Raw genomic sequence first — 15736 nt, 5'->3', positions numbered from 1 at the left:
CACCACCTGATCCCGGAAGGGTGTGGTGGGAACCTTGGGCACATAGCCGGGCCGGGGTCTCAGGACAACGTGAGAATCAGCCGGCCCGAACTCCAGGCACGTTTCGTTGACAGAGAAGGCTTGTAGGTCCCCGACCCTCTTGATGGAGGCGAGCGCGGTCAGGAGCGCTGTCTTAAGTGACAGGAATTTAAGCTCGACTGAAACCAGCGGCTCGAAGGGAGGTCCCCGCAGGCCCTGAAGGGCGACGGAGAGATCCCAAGAGGGTACAAGGTGCGGTCTAGGGGGATTAACCCTTCTCGCACCTCTGAGGAACCTCACGACCAGTTGATGCTTCCCGATGGATGTTCCATCGACTGCATCGTGATATGCCGCGATGGCCATACACTTTGAGAGTTGAAGGGGACAGCCTACGCTCCAACTTCTCTTGCAGAAAGGAAAGCACTACTGCGATCGGACATCTCTGTGGGTCCTCCCCACAGGAGGCACACCAGTCAACAAAGAGACCCCACCTCAGTGCGTAGGCCTGCCTCGTGGAGGGGGCTCTAGACTGAGTGATAGTTTCTATTACGGCCTGTGGAAGGCCGGCGAGGTCTACCATGTCCCGTCCAGAAGCCACATGTGCAGGTTCCATAGGGGAGCCTCGCTGAGGGAGTAGTAGAGCTGGCAGTGGGAGGATTCCGGGGAGGCAAACAGATCTATCTGGGCCTCGCCGAATCGACTCCAAATCAGCTGGACTGTCTGGGGGTGGAGTTGCCACTCTCCAAGGTGGGTGGGCTGCCGTGAGAGCTGGTCGGCTGCACGGTTGAGCTCCCCTGGCATATGAACGGCGCGCAGCGATTTCAGCCGCGTCTGACTCCACAGGAGCAGATGGCAGGCGAGTTGCGACATACGATGGGAGCGTAGACCACCCTGGCGGTTGATGTACACTACGGTCGCAGTGTTGTCCGTGCGGACAAGCACGTGCTTGTGGCGGAGCATCGGAAGAAACTGACGCAGCGCGAGAAGCACTGCTAGCAACTCCAGGCAGTTGATGTGCCAAAGCAGTCGAGGTCCTGTCCAGGAGCCCGAGGCTGCTTGCCCGTTGCATACAGCACCCCAACCCGTGGTGGAGGCCTCTGTGTAGACCACAACATGCCTGGAGACCTGTCCTAAGGGGACTCCGGCCCGTAGGAAGGCAGGGTCTGACCACGGGCTGAATAGGCGCCGACACTGCGGGGAAACGCCAATCCGGAGTGTGCCACGGTGCCATGCCCATCTCGGGACTCGATCGTGTAACCAGCGCTGAAGCGGTCTCATATGAAGCAAGCCCAGCAGCGTTACCACGGCTGCAGCTGCCATATGCCCCAGGAGCCTCTGAAATGTTTTGAGAGGGACCGCTGTTTTGTGCCTGAATGATTTCAGGCAGTTCAGCACTGACTGCGTGCGCTCGTTGGTGAGGCAGGCTGTCATATTGACCGAGTCCAGCTCCATGCCGAGAAAAGAGATCCTCTGCACTGGGGAGAGTTTGCTCTTCTCTCGGTTGACCCGAAGGCCCAGATGGCTGAGGTGCTGAAGCACCAGGTCCCTGTGTTCGCACAACAGATCTCGCGAGTGAGCCATGATGAGCCAGTCGTCGAGATAGTTGAGGATGCGAACGCCCTTCCGCCATAGCGGGTTCAGGGCACCCTCGGCGACCTTCGTAAAGACGCGGGGGGACAGGGACAGGCCAAATGGGAGCACCTTGTACTGATACGCTCGACCCTCGAAAGCAAACCGTAGAAAGGGTCTGTGTCGAGGCAAAATCGAGACGTGAAAGTACGCGTCCTTCAGGTCTATGGCCGCAAACCAATCCTGGTGTCGAACGCACGAAAGGATACGCCTCGAAGTGAGCATTTTGAACGGCAGCCTGAGAAGGGACCGATTCAAAACTCGAAGATCCAGAATTGGTCGTAACCCACCGCTCTTCTTGGGCACGATGAAGTAAGGGCTGTAAAACCCCGACCTCATCTCGGCTGGAGGGACAGGCTCCAGGCTCGATTGCGTCTTTCGCCAGTAAGACTGCAATCTCCGCACGCAGGACAGAGGCATCCGTGTCCGAGCGGACAGAAGTGAAAAGGACGCCCCTGGATTTGGGCGGGTGTCTGACGAACTGAATCGCATAGCCGAGACGTACCGTCCGGATCAACCACCGGGACGGGCTGGGCAGCTCTAGCCAGGCCACCAGCCTGGCCGCCAGTGGGATCAGCGGAGCGTTGACCGACGTGACCGCGGTGGGGCGGCCTGCGGAAAGGGGAAGGGGACTGGTCCCAGAAGGATGAACGTCCTGGGGAGCAATCTGACTGCACTGAGCAGCACCTACCTTCTTCCCAGGTTCCCGTGCTGGCGAATGTTGGCTCCGAGTCCGAGTCCGAACGAGTGTGGACATCACCTGACCAAGGGACCACGCCGTGACTTTAGTCGCCCGGAGAGCGAAGTCATTCGCTGCACGCAGCTCCTGCAACACCGCTTGGTCAGGACTACCTTTGTGCAGTTCTTTCAACGCCTTGGCCTGATAGACCTGCAGGGTGGCCATGGCGTGCAGGGCAGTGGAGCCGACGAAAGCCTACAGGCTTTGGACGGGAGGCGCGGAGAGCCCCGCCAGGTGGCGGCGTCCTGCGGGCATAAATGCACCGCAACCGCACGCTCAACCTGAGGGACCCCCTCGTACCCCCTGGCCGCCCCACCGTCAAGGGTAGCGAGGGCTGAGGAGGTAGAACGCGAACGAGCTGAATAAGGGGCCCGCCACGCCCTGACCAACTCATCATGCACCTCCGGGAAGAAGGGCACTGGAGGCGAGCGCAGCGGTGCCGCAGATCTCGTCCCCAGAAACCAATCATCCAACCTCGAAGGATCGGGGGGGGCATAGCCGACAGCTCAGCGTCCGCCTCAGATGGGACAGCGACCGCAGAGGGGTGCTGCGCTGCCGAAGCGCCAGCTTCAGCTGCCGACTGTTCACCCTCTGATGCTGAGATAGACATCTCTTCCTCTGGGGGAGCACCAAAGGAGACGCTCGGCCCGCTTTTAGACGGGGGAGCAGTCTGTTTGGGCATCACCACGGGACCACGCGGTGGAGCGGAAGCCCGCGGGGTTTTGCCCGGTGGAGCGTTCTGCACCGTCACCTGGAGGTCCCCCAAGCGCCTCGCCGTAGCAGCCGTAAAGCCTTTACGGCTCGACGAACTGCCGCGGGAAGACGACGAGAGGAGCCGTCTCGCGAACGAGAGGCGGGACCTCAACGTGACCATGGACATACGCTCGCAATGAGCGCATGACCCATCCACAAACGCTGCTTCAGCGTGCTCTCGGCCCAGGCACGTGAGACAGCGCTCATGACCGTCTACAGAGGTGAGGAAACTACCGCACCCAGTAATGCACGGTCGGAAAGCCATACCGGGACAATGGCTCTCAACGACCGCAAGGAAATCGCTCTTTTAGATCCCGGTTCGCCCAGGGAGGACGCGGCACAACCGTGCGCTCAGTGTTTCTTTAAGCTCGCTGGAATGCGAGAAGCCGGCACTCTCTCTTCTCAGCAGGCAGCCGGCTCACAGGATCTCACTGCAGCGGTGAAACTTTAACGCGCTGAAGGCGAGGGAGAGCGTGACTCTTCTACAGGAGTTTTCTTCTTTTTTGCTCGATGCGGTGAAGGCTCCGAAGTGAAAATCTGATGAGTGGATGCGCGCCGCCATCTTATATACCCGTATGTACGGGGGAGTGGCGTTGCACGCAAACTCCACTCGCCAAATTCATTGGCCTTTTCTGTAAAGCTCAGAGGTGATTGGTCACTCAAGCGAGTTCCCATATGTAACGTCGTAGTGAAACGACTGAAGGGGAACACCAGCTTGGTCAAACTTAAACCAGCTAAGATCAATAAACTATCATTGTGTTATTTTTAACAGGTACACTACCGTTCAGAATGTCCACAAAAATAAGCAGCACAAATGTTTTTTAAAATGTTTCATGTTTCTTAAACACCAAATCAACATATTACAATGATTTCTGAAGGGTCATATGGCACTGAAGACTGAAGCAATGGATTCTGAAATTCAGCGTTGCCATTGTTACGGAGTGAAAGTGAATGTAAACTAGCCATCAAAGGAATACATTATATTTTAAATTACACGTAAATCTAACCCTGCACATATACTATTAAACATAGCTACTACTAAAACATTTGGGTCTTGCGAGACAAAAGGTACCTTTCTGATAAAATAAATTTCAAAATAAAAATAGGTGGATGGAAACATAGCTACTGCTGAGGGGTCTTGCGCCAAAAGGTATCAGCCAGACTTTTAGACGGGGCAAAAAGTGGCAAAAGAGTCTTCAGCGTGAATGAGCTTAACAGGGAAGATGTGAAAACACGAGTAAAACAAACGATGATCAGTTTAAACTAAAGGTTGCTGAATTTGATATAGTTTACCTAACAACTTAACAAATATCCAGTGGTCAATGGATATTGATGCAGCCAGAAATCGTGTTTTCTAACACGTATATGTGTCTGATTTTGACGCCGGGGAAAATAAATAAAGCAAATTTGCCTGTGAACTCATTTTGTAAATACAAAACAGGTTGGTCTAAACCCCGGTGATCACTTGTATCAGTGTCATATCGTCCAGCTGAAAAATGTATATAGTTTTTGTCAGTGTTTATTTAAAAACATCCAGTTATGCAGAATTTAAGATGGTAAATATTTAGTTGATGACTTGTCAATACGATATACCACAAAACAATATACAGGATATGATTTTACTGCACAATTCAACATATTAACATGAAATGATAACTGCAAATCCGTGTTTCGCTGCCTGGAGACCATTTGTTTCTTTGAATTGCGGCGATTAATTTGCTTCTCTTTTCAGTAGCTTCCAGCAGTCTGTAAAAATATACCTCAGGTTTCTTGTCAAATCTCTTTGTACAGTCAATCGCAAAGCTCGTTCTGGTTTTGGAGGTGTTTTGTGTGTTCTGTCACAGCATTCACGCTGAAACCAATGCTGCCACTCAGTCTTTCTGCCACTCAGTAGGCGGAGCCACAGCCGCTCCAGCTGACGTTGACGTCACATGCATACCCTCTATAGCTTTCTCTAAGAATTATAGATGTTCTTGAATTAAACACGTAATGACATTGTGTGTAAAAAAAATTGCTGTAGTGTGTGGAGTAGCATACTATTGAAAGGTTTATTTTATATAATGACTGCTGTTTCGCATGCTATTTGCAAAATTTGCTTTCTGCACAATATGGAGTAAGCACTAGTATTCCCTTCCAAACATAGCTGACAAATGAAGGAAAAGGGGATTGATTGCTCTGTGCGGTACTACCTGCAGTGAGTTGGGTGGCTCTGTGATTATATGTGACCTGTCGTTCACCTCCCACAGTGGAACTTCTTCATTCATGTTTAGTGGCCTTATTATACTTCACATTAGCAACCAAATGGAGCCATTGTCCAAAATGCAATAAGGAGATGGATTATTTGTCCCCAAAGAGCCGTATCTGTCACGGCGGATGTCTTACTTGAAGATCAGCCTACGGATTGTATGGTGAGAGGACAGGAGAAAATGACGACAGTTGTTAGCTCCTCAAATTGAAATTTGGGATCCATTATTCAGCTGTCAACCATCGAGAGCGTGGATCCATTGATAATGCCGCAAACAGCCCTCTCAGCTTGACTGTCGGCTTGAAAGGCAATGGAAAGAGCACCATGCAGTAAAAATGGGCATGCTGTGTTTGTTTCCATTTTTCATTCTGTACCATATATGCACAGTTAGAACGCTGTCAAAAGTATTCACAGATGCATGCACATATGTCTGCTGTGCTTAAGAGGTCTGTCGCCCTCCGATCTCCACTCTGTTATGCTTCAGGGGCTCTGAGGTTCCTGGAGGAAAATGCAATGATGTGGTGGATATGGTGCTCCGGACTGCATGAAGAACTCGTAAAAGTCGTAAATATGAATGTTAATAGGGGAGACTCAGGGCTTTATGTCTTACAGGGAAGTTGTTACATGTGCTGTAAGTCAAAAAGTTTTTGACTCAAAAGTCCAAACATACAGATGTGTGTTTTCTATAGCAGTGGTTTGTTTCTATTTGAATATAAGTAATCTCAATTTAACTAATGCTTTCATTTAGGAAGCATTATTTTTAATGAGTCAAAGGATCCAAGAGGGGGAAAAGTATATATTTTATATATATATAAAAAAATAAAAAAATAAATAAAAATATTAACCAGCACAATTTTCATTGACAATTATCAGAATAACAATTAATAACTAATTACCAACAATAACTGATATTAACTGAGCACCAAATCAGAATGAACTATTCATTCATTCATTCATTTTTGCCAACAGTATAGTTTGTTATTGTACTTACTTGCTTGTAATACTGCTTAAATTTGGCTTCAAAGCCTGTAATTGGCAATTAATAGCAGGCTCTACTGTGCCACCTTGCTCTATATAGTATTACAACATGCCAAAAGGTCAGCTTGTGTTCATTGTCATCCTTTTTTTCTGCACAATAACAGTGGACTTGTTGTAAAAGCTTTTTTTGTAATCATGTCTTTAAGGTATGTGCGTAGAGAAATTGACTTTTAAAAATAAACCTACCCTGGGAAATATTCACTGGAGTACAAAATATGACAGCTAGCTCTTCCCTTTTTCAGGGACTTGACAATATCAGACACATAGCCCTATGATTGTGTTTTGCTTTTAGAGGACGCAGTATTTAATAAATTTGTCTCCTGTGAACAGCTCTTTTTGATAAATGACTAAAGGGAGCAAATGGATTACTGTATGCCCTGTTATCATAGTTTTATGAGGTTTATACATGTAGGTGTGTAATTTCAAGCAATTCAAATGACACTGTAAACACAATACTGCATTTAAAGTTAAAGTGTTTGTTTATTTATTTATTTATTTATTTATTTTTATTTTTTTAATGTTAAACAGTGTTGTGGCAAAATTTACCCATTTATCTATATTTAATCAGAGAGAAAGAGTGGGGTCTGAATGTGGCTCCCAGTTGTGTACGTGCCACGTTCATTGATTAGTACACGATAACATTTTGTTTTCAATAGTGTGAAATGTACATTAATTCACACATTGGTAATGCTAATAGAAAAACACAATCTTTATCAGCTCTAAATGTCTACCATGTTACATTATCTCATTAACAAAAAACAAATTATAGAGCGAAGGCATACTTAAATGGAGTGTTTTTTATTGTGTGTGAATGAGTCGCGCACTTTAGCAACAATAAACACAAAATTGTAGATTAGCGTAGCGTAGACACAACATAAGCTGCTAAGGTTAATTAGCCTGTCGTCGAGCAGGGAAGCAATCTGATTTTTTAACCTCCACATCCTGCTGTGAAAATTAATTTGGCCGCAGTATGAAATAAACCCATTGTCACCCTCCCCTTTGGCTGCGCTCTGCTTTCCTTTTGAGGGCTTTCATCACTTCCCACTAAAATGGCGCTGTGTCGTCTACACATTAATCAAAGGAATGGGAGATACAGGATGTTTGTGTAAAGGCAAAAATGATTAGCAGCCGTGGATGTGTCTACACAGATAGAAGAAAAGAGGGAGGGTGAAAATATATAGAGAGGGAGCTTTTAATAAATCTGACCTTTTCTGTTGTGCACATGTTATGAAAGATGCTGGCACAGGGAATAAATGAAAGCAAGGGGCAAGGAGACCATTTGCATGGAAACGCTGAGATAGAATGCCAGTGCGCTGAAGATGAAATGTCTGAAAGGATGACAATTTGCTGTTTGAGTGAATGGTAGTTGAGAGTAAAATACGATGGTTCAAGTTTCTGGATATGGATTTATGTAAGGCGATGTGAGTGAATTATTGCTTAAATGACCTGAGAGAACCGAATGGAAGAGCTGAGGAGAGAGAGGCTTTTTTTTTTCTTTACCTCTGTCTCACAAGAAGAAGAAGACTTTTTTTCAAATTATATTTATGGTTTGGGTCACTGCTTATTTTCTGATTTATTAATTAAAAAATAAGTATTTATTTTCCAAAAACTAAAGCATTCATACAAAGTAAGCTAACAACAACAACTTGTAAAGACAATATCAAACTTATTCAAAATATGTTCTTTGTATAAGCCAAAATGTTGCTTAATGCTAATATATCTTAGAACCATCTTAATTGCAAATTTATAATAGCATATCGTTTACTGGGTCATTCCATGAAATCAGTGCATTTTCCACTTGGAAAATTTAAAAAATAAAATAAGCTGAACCAACATTGTTTTTTTTTGTTGTTGTTTTTTTTTTTTTTTTTTTTTGTAATATCCATGAAATGAGGACACCTCCAATTGTATTGTGCCATCTCAGGCTATGGAATTGCATTATTTTATGAGTATTTGTCTACCTAAAGTTTTTGTATTTTTGTCAACCCTGTTACAGACACAAGTGTTACTATACACTGTAGTTTAATTATAAGTATGTGATGGTTTTCATAACAGAAGCGTTTTAGTCCCTCTTTTCACTGGGATTGTTTAAAATTTTGGATTTTATTTATTTATGTATTTACTTAAAGCTGAAAAAAGGGCTTTGTCCAAAATAAAAGACAGTTAAAGTTACAATGGAAAAAAAAAAAAAAAAAAAAAAAAAAAGGAAGGCTGTATTATTTTTCCCTTCTTTTCTTTTTTCTTTCTTTCTTCCTTTCTTTTTAATTAATGACAACAACAGGATTGACATCATAGTCATAGGATTGACCAGAGTAACAGGGATGACAGGACACACATTGGTCAGCACACTGCACATATTTATTTACAAGACACTGTAAAGTTTTACTATTTAAAATTGCATTTTTGTTTTGCACTTACTCGGAATAGTTGTATGACAATAGCAAACAGTCAGTTCATTGTTGATTTAGCACATTACACTTCTAAGAGGTCTAATGTTTTAAGGGTATTGTAATTAGATAATATGTTCATCTGTTTGTCTGTGTGAGTGTCCCTCACAGAACTTAAAATATACTGATCTGGTTCAGTCTTTAAGCAAGGAATATGATCAGATATTGGTCTTTCATCTGAAACCAGACCAAGATCTTGATGCTGAAATTTGGTTTCACTTTCTTGAACATTGCAAGACTGGGGTGAGGGTCTGCAGACACCTTGCTGCTCTTGTTTGTAATTGAATTTACATTGAGACTAATTGTCCTATCCCAACACAAATAGTGATAGTAACAATACCAACAATACTGAATACTAAAAATGTTACTGATGCTTATATGTCAGCCAAACTGAATGATACAAGCATTAGCTCAATAATACAGCCAGGGTGACCTTTAAAATGTTTGAATTTTTCACGGACAATCTTTAAAACCAGGGTGACACCTAAACTATGTCCCTGTTACCCACATGTGAAAACCTGTTACTCTGAAAAGTAACAGGGCTGACAGTAACAGGTTTGAAAATTTCAAGATAATTTGCTAATTGTTGTACACATTGAAAGGATGTTACTTGTAGATATTGATTATATTAAATGTAATAAATAACTGTATACATTTACATGTTAAAATTGTAACAGTATTGACATTGCAAAATATTCCTAATAAAAATGTGTAGCTTTTTAATAAATGAGATATAGAAGTACTGCAAAAAGCCTTCCAAGCAAATCCGACTAGTTCAAAGCTGTCTTCATAGACGCATGGATTCATGCAATTATGTGAAACTTATTTCTAACTGTGAAATTCTGCCAAAGACTTTTGAGCTGCAGAGAATGAAAGGGTATTCACTGCACTAAGACGTTCACCCCAAAAGCTACTTACAGTAGTTTGCTCATGCTTCACAAAGATTACCCATTATCTCCAGAGCTTCTGAGCGTAGATTACCTCAGGTAACACCAAGCTTCATCCAGCTTTCATGTCTCTGGTGGAAACAGTGCATTGAATTGTTCTGACAATAATCTCTGATGGAATAGAGACTATGACATGTAGACCAAAAGCAGTCCATTAGCCCTTTTCTCAATCCTACAGCTTTTCTAGTCATAACACATCCACAAACTTTAATATTTGTGGGATTTGTTAATATGTGAGTGTCATAACTTTTCACAAGTCAAACCTAATGAGTGTTATAAAGTAGATACCTTTACATATATTTCTCAAAGTTTGACACTAAAATGTTTATGTCTGCTACACTACTCTACACTATGGATGCAACCCAGCTGGGTCATTCCTCGTATACTTACTTTCAGTCACAGTTTCTGTAATTTCATCATACAGGATTGAATTTATCTGATTAATTCTGCATACAATCCATTGCTAATGCTTACTGATCTTTGTGATACTGTTTCCCCACAAAAAAATGATGAACTGTGACATTACAAACACTGGGCAACTCACAATCCCTCAGTGACTCAAAGGGAAGTTTCCTTTATTCTACTGAAGGACACCATTTTCTAACAACCTTCTTGTCAATACCATACACTACTCTGCATTTATTGTTCCATTTGTCATCTTTGGAAATGTGTTTTGAAAAAAAGTGTAGCGACTTTTAAAAGAGCACAGGAGTGTAGATTTAAGAACATGATTGGCAGAGTGTACAGCAGCATGACATTTATTGTATAATGAAATGATTTCCATAAACCTGTAATGATGTACATGAAGAACATAGTCTGAACTTTAAGTAGTCCAAGACAACGTGTGAAAAGAATGATTACGTCGTAACCTTGGCGTGCTTGTACATGTTGATTTCACAGGAAATGTGTGTTTCTGCACTTGGGATTTCCTTCTGCACAATTTTAGAGTGTTGTCGGAGAGCATCTTTGTAATTTGCAAGCTTAAAGTGCCAAAGAAACAAACAAAATAGACAAATAAGAACAAACAAACTTCTGTAAAAGAAATATTTTAAGGGGCAAATCAGGTCATAGAACCATTTGATTTAAGGTAATAGAGCTGTTTTATTTAGTTTTATTCATACATGCATTTTCACACAAGTCTTTATCTGGTGCTATTGGTGCCAATGATGTTATACTTTAAATGTCCTATGTGCAAGTGAATTTGACTTAATAATTAACCAATAAATGAATAAATAAAAATAATAATGCAATAGGAAACTCTATCATTATATTGTTATTATATTCAAATGGTATGATAAAGTATAAGATCTCTGTGTGCTGTTAAGAATATATCAAAATCTTGGACCATTAAACAAATATTATGCCAGGTGCAGAATCCATCATGCAGTCAAACGTCATGCGAATTTCAGAGCAGCGCTGTCAAACTGACTTCCAACTGTCATAATGGTTAGCCCAAGTCCAATCAGGCGTCTGCACTGGGGAGTTCTCCCCTGGATCTCAAGTAAATGGCCCTCCATATCATGGCAGCTCGACCTTCATCTTGCTCTTCAGCACTGTATGATTGCAAAGTCTAAGCTTTTACCTCGCCTTTGGATGTTTAGCCTTCTCTGTAGTTTTTCACATCCTGCTGTTTCATGGGTACCTTCTCCTTCGCTTGATAAAAGACTTTTTGATGTGCTCTTACAAGCTTTCATTTATTAAAGCTATGATTCGTTGGCCTTAATGTCTGCTGAACTGACAAAAAAAGAAAGCGCTATGATTTTTCACAACCCTTAGATCTTCTTTTGTTGATTTCCTTGAAGTTAGCAGTGACCAGGCTAAGCTCATTTAAACACTCCCTCCAACAAATGAGCTGAGATGTTTGGCTCATTTGATAAAGTGAAGCAAATTCCATTCCACTCCGCCATTTCGCCCTTTTCCGTCTGATTTGGATGAAATGCAGATATGTGCAATGTTCTTGAGGGCTGAGTTCCTCAGCAATTGTTATATATGTGTTTGATGGCTGCCCCATTAGCAGGCTGCAAAAGGAATGAATAAAGATGAGGCTTGACAAGCAGTTATGAGAGAATTGGTAATGCAGGAAACTTAACTCAGAAATGCAGGCCTGCTAAAGGGCAAGCTTCTGCTGTATTCAGCCTAATCAGGTTTTAGCTGTCAAAAATGACAAATATCCCCTTGTCCCAAGCACACTTCTTATAACTTTACACAACGTTATGCAGTGTGAGTCCTGAATGAACATTGAAATGAAGTTTTATTCTGCATAGGGTATATTTCAGTTGATCGAATATGTGGTGGTCATAAATTCCAACCAACATAGCAATAATGAAATGTTGCAAATGCCTGTGGTTAAACATTCTTCTCCTCTCTGTATTAAGATAAAGTCTGTGTTCTTCTTCACTTTTTGCACATGCTAGGCAAATATGTATTTTTGGATAACTTTTCATTCTTACGCATATTTCTTCTGTTTGTTTATTTATGGCCTTTTTTTTTTTATTTATTGTACAAGAAAATAGAGATAGAGGGGAAATTGGAGGGAGCGAAAGGGGAAATGGGATCAGAACATGAGCATGGCGGATTGTATGTGTTGTTATCAACACACAGCTCTGACACATTGTTCCGCTTTCATAAAATTGTAAAAATCTGATTTCCTGTGAATGAAATGATGAGAATGAGTTATTGATACTTGGGGAATATGCTCAGAAGGGAAGTAAAGAAAATATGTTCTTGCTCAGAAAACATCACAATTTCCATTCTCTGCAAGATGTCTGCTTCAGCGTGAAATTATTATAGACTAGAAAATTAGGTGCATCACATTTTCAGTTTACTTGAAAATTTCCTTGGTTCTTTTCACATATCAGTCATTTTGCTTGAGTTATAACTATTGCACTTCTTCAGACTTTAAAACAAGAAGTCATTGTTTGTTAATGCGCTAGTAGTCTTCTGGGTTTTTGTAGTAGCTGAAAAGGAAAATTGCTTGACATGTTATAGTAAATCTGCTATTTGCTTTCTAGCAAAATGCAGCCCTGGCATAAACATTTGGCATTACCAAAAGCTGATTGCATGTCAGTCAAATTGACAATAAAATATCCTTCCCCTGTGTGCAGCAATTTATTTGTTGTGTTGCAGGCAGTTTTGATTACACGGTTAGGGTAATCACAATATTACGCTTCGTAAAAATCTTGCTGATTTTCTAAGACGAGCTGCAGTCTAGTTTCCAGTGTCAGTCACCCAACTCCCTGTTTTCGACAGATACTCAGATCTGCATGTTTTTACATTGGATCTATATTGATATATGCATTAAACTTGAGGCTAGCAAACAAAATGCGTTTGAAAACTCATAAGCTGCTGCTCATACATTTGGAATCCAGAACTCTGTGTACTGGAGTTTATAGGAATCTTAGAAGATATAAATTTAAGGTATCGATAAGGCAATGATGATTTATTGTATGAGTGCTGCCAGCTGGGAGAATTATTATCCTTTAATTCTTGCCTGGAAATGAAAATCACCCCTTCTCCTTCTAACAGGCACCTAAAACAGTTCCACCAACCCTGCCCTACCATTAGAGAATCAGTCTGGCAGAGCACTGATTAAAATTGATTTAAGTTTTGAGTATATTTGGAATTGATGATACAAATGTCTGCAGGAATTATGAGCTGTCGTCTGAGGGCAAGCGCAGTCATCCGTTCTCTCTGTGTCAGAGATATGGAGCCTATACTGCGGAATTCACATACGGACGTAGTGTCAAACGCTCTTGCTTCCGGCAATTATAAAACATATTTTATACCTCAGTATCTTCTTAATGCTCTGACAGGGGTATGAGGATTGCAAAAAAAGCTCTAAATGCCTGATCTGAACCTAAGTTGGCTCATAATGAGGGCTAAAATTTGCTCATGAGGAGGACTATTTTTTTATTAGATAGCTCTTGCAGAGACAATAAATCAATTGTTGTTTATATGGCCGGAAAGGACTGACCATTGTTTTTCTTGTTGTCTATCCAGGTCCCTGCTTGTGATTTACCATGGCCAAAGTGCTCTGCAGCCTCCTTCTCCTGGGAAGCGCAGTGATGATGACCACCGCCTGCCCTAAATATTGTGTCTGTCAGAACTTATCAGAGTCCTTGGGCACATTGTGCCCATCCAAAGGTCTGCTGTTCGTGCCCCCTGACATTGACAGAAGAACCGTGGAGTTACGTCTGGGAGGGAACTACATTATCAAAATTACCCAGCAGGACTTCACCAACATGACGGGCCTTGTGGACCTCACACTGTCACGAAACACCATTAGCTTCATCCAGCCCTTCTCCTTTGTGGATCTTGAAACCCTGCGTTCGCTGCACCTGGACAGTAACCGGTTGACAGAGCTGGGCCCGGATGTCTTGCGAGGCTTAGTGAACTTGCAACACCTCATCCTAAACAACAACCAACTGACTCGCATATCCAAAGAAGCTTTCGATGACCTGCTGCTCACCTTGGAGGACCTAGACCTCTCCTACAACAACCTGCGAGGCATACCCTGGGATGCCATTCGCAAAATGCTCAACCTACACCAGCTGAGTCTGGATCACAACCTCATCAGCCACATTGCTGAGGGCACTTTTACTGATCTTGAAAAGCTGGCAAGGCTGGATCTGACATCAAATCGTCTCCAGAAGCTTCCACCCGATCCTATCTTTGCTCGGTCACAGAGCAGCAGTCTTCTTAGTACACCATTTGCCCCGGTCTTGTCTCTCAGCTTTGGTGGGAATCCTCTTCACTGTAACTGTGAGATTCTTTGGTTGCGGCGTCTAGAGCGGGAGGACGATATGGAAACCTGTGCCTCCCCTCCTAGTCTGAAAGGTCGCTACTTCTGGTATGTGCGAGAGGAAGAGTTTGTCTGTGAACCACCGTTAATTACCCAGCATACCCATAAGCTTTTGGTCCTTGAGGGACAGACGGCCAGTTTACGCTGCAAGGCCGTGGGCGACCCTATGCCTCTCATACACTGGGTTGCTCCAGATGACCGACTAATTAGTAACTCGTCCAGGGCTACAGTGTATGAAAATGGTACTTTAGACATTATGGTCACCACGTCTAAGGATTATGGGACATTTACTTGCATTGCTGCAAACGCAGCAGGAGAATCAACAGCCTCAATTGAGCTCTCCATCATTCAGCTCCCCCATCTAAGCAATGGAACTAACCGCACATCTCAGCCCAAGTCCAGACTATCTGACATCACCAGCTCCACTAAAACCAGTAAAGGGGAGACCAAAGCCCAACCAGAACAGGTAGTGTCAGTGTCAGAGGTCACTGCGGTCTCTGCTCTGATCAAGTGGACAGTAAACAAAGTGGCACCCAAAGTCAAAATGTACCAGCTCCAATATAACTGTTCAGAGGATGATGTCCTAATTTATAGGTAAGTATTCCAGGTTTATTTTCCTTTAAACCATCTTACTACATACTAATTAGGCATGTTCTTCCACCTGCCCTTTAGTTCCTCTCTAAATATTTGTGGAAATTATCATTAGATTGGATATAAAGATAAATTATGTATTCTATAACTCAATTCAGTCTTGTAAGTTTATTGAATTCAGTTCATTTAAGCAAATAATGTTCAATAAGTTAACACTAAAGATAGTAAATATACTGACATTTAAAAGGTGACTCACTTAGGCTGAGAGTTATGTTAGACATTGTTTTGCATCTTTTTAATAGACCATTTACATGCACATATAGGCCTATCTTAAATTTGTTAATGGCATTCTGTGTTATAGCTAAGACAATAATGACTCACTTAACCTTTACTGAATCAACTACCTACAAATTGCGTATGTCTAAAACTCACCAACAGCATTTGAAAATCCATATTCCTCCTTGTCAGTGAAGTATTTAAGTAACTTTGAATGAATGAATGAATAAACAAACAAATAAACAAATAAAT

General features: G+C 42.7%; 1 protein-coding gene across 1 annotated transcript in view; it reads left to right on the top strand.

Moving 5' to 3' along the window:
• LOC127179791 (leucine-rich repeat and fibronectin type-III domain-containing protein 2) overlaps window positions 1-15736 on the top strand; it is a 150342-nt gene that overhangs the window by 128818 nt on the left and 5788 nt on the right. Inside the window, exon 4 of the mRNA XM_051133513.1 lies at window positions 13816-15211. Coding sequence (XP_050989470.1) covers window positions 13836-15211 — 1376 coding nt within the window. The 5' untranslated portion in view covers window positions 13816-13835. The remainder of the gene's footprint in view (window positions 1-13815; window positions 15212-15736) is intronic.

Source organism: Labeo rohita, chromosome 17 (genome assembly GCF_022985175.1).
Source record: "Labeo rohita strain BAU-BD-2019 chromosome 17, IGBB_LRoh.1.0, whole genome shotgun sequence".
Classification (NCBI taxonomy): domain Eukaryota; kingdom Metazoa; phylum Chordata; class Actinopteri; order Cypriniformes; family Cyprinidae; genus Labeo; species Labeo rohita.
Note: the sequence above shows the minus strand (reverse complement) of the source record. Positions and strands in the feature narration are given on the sequence as shown.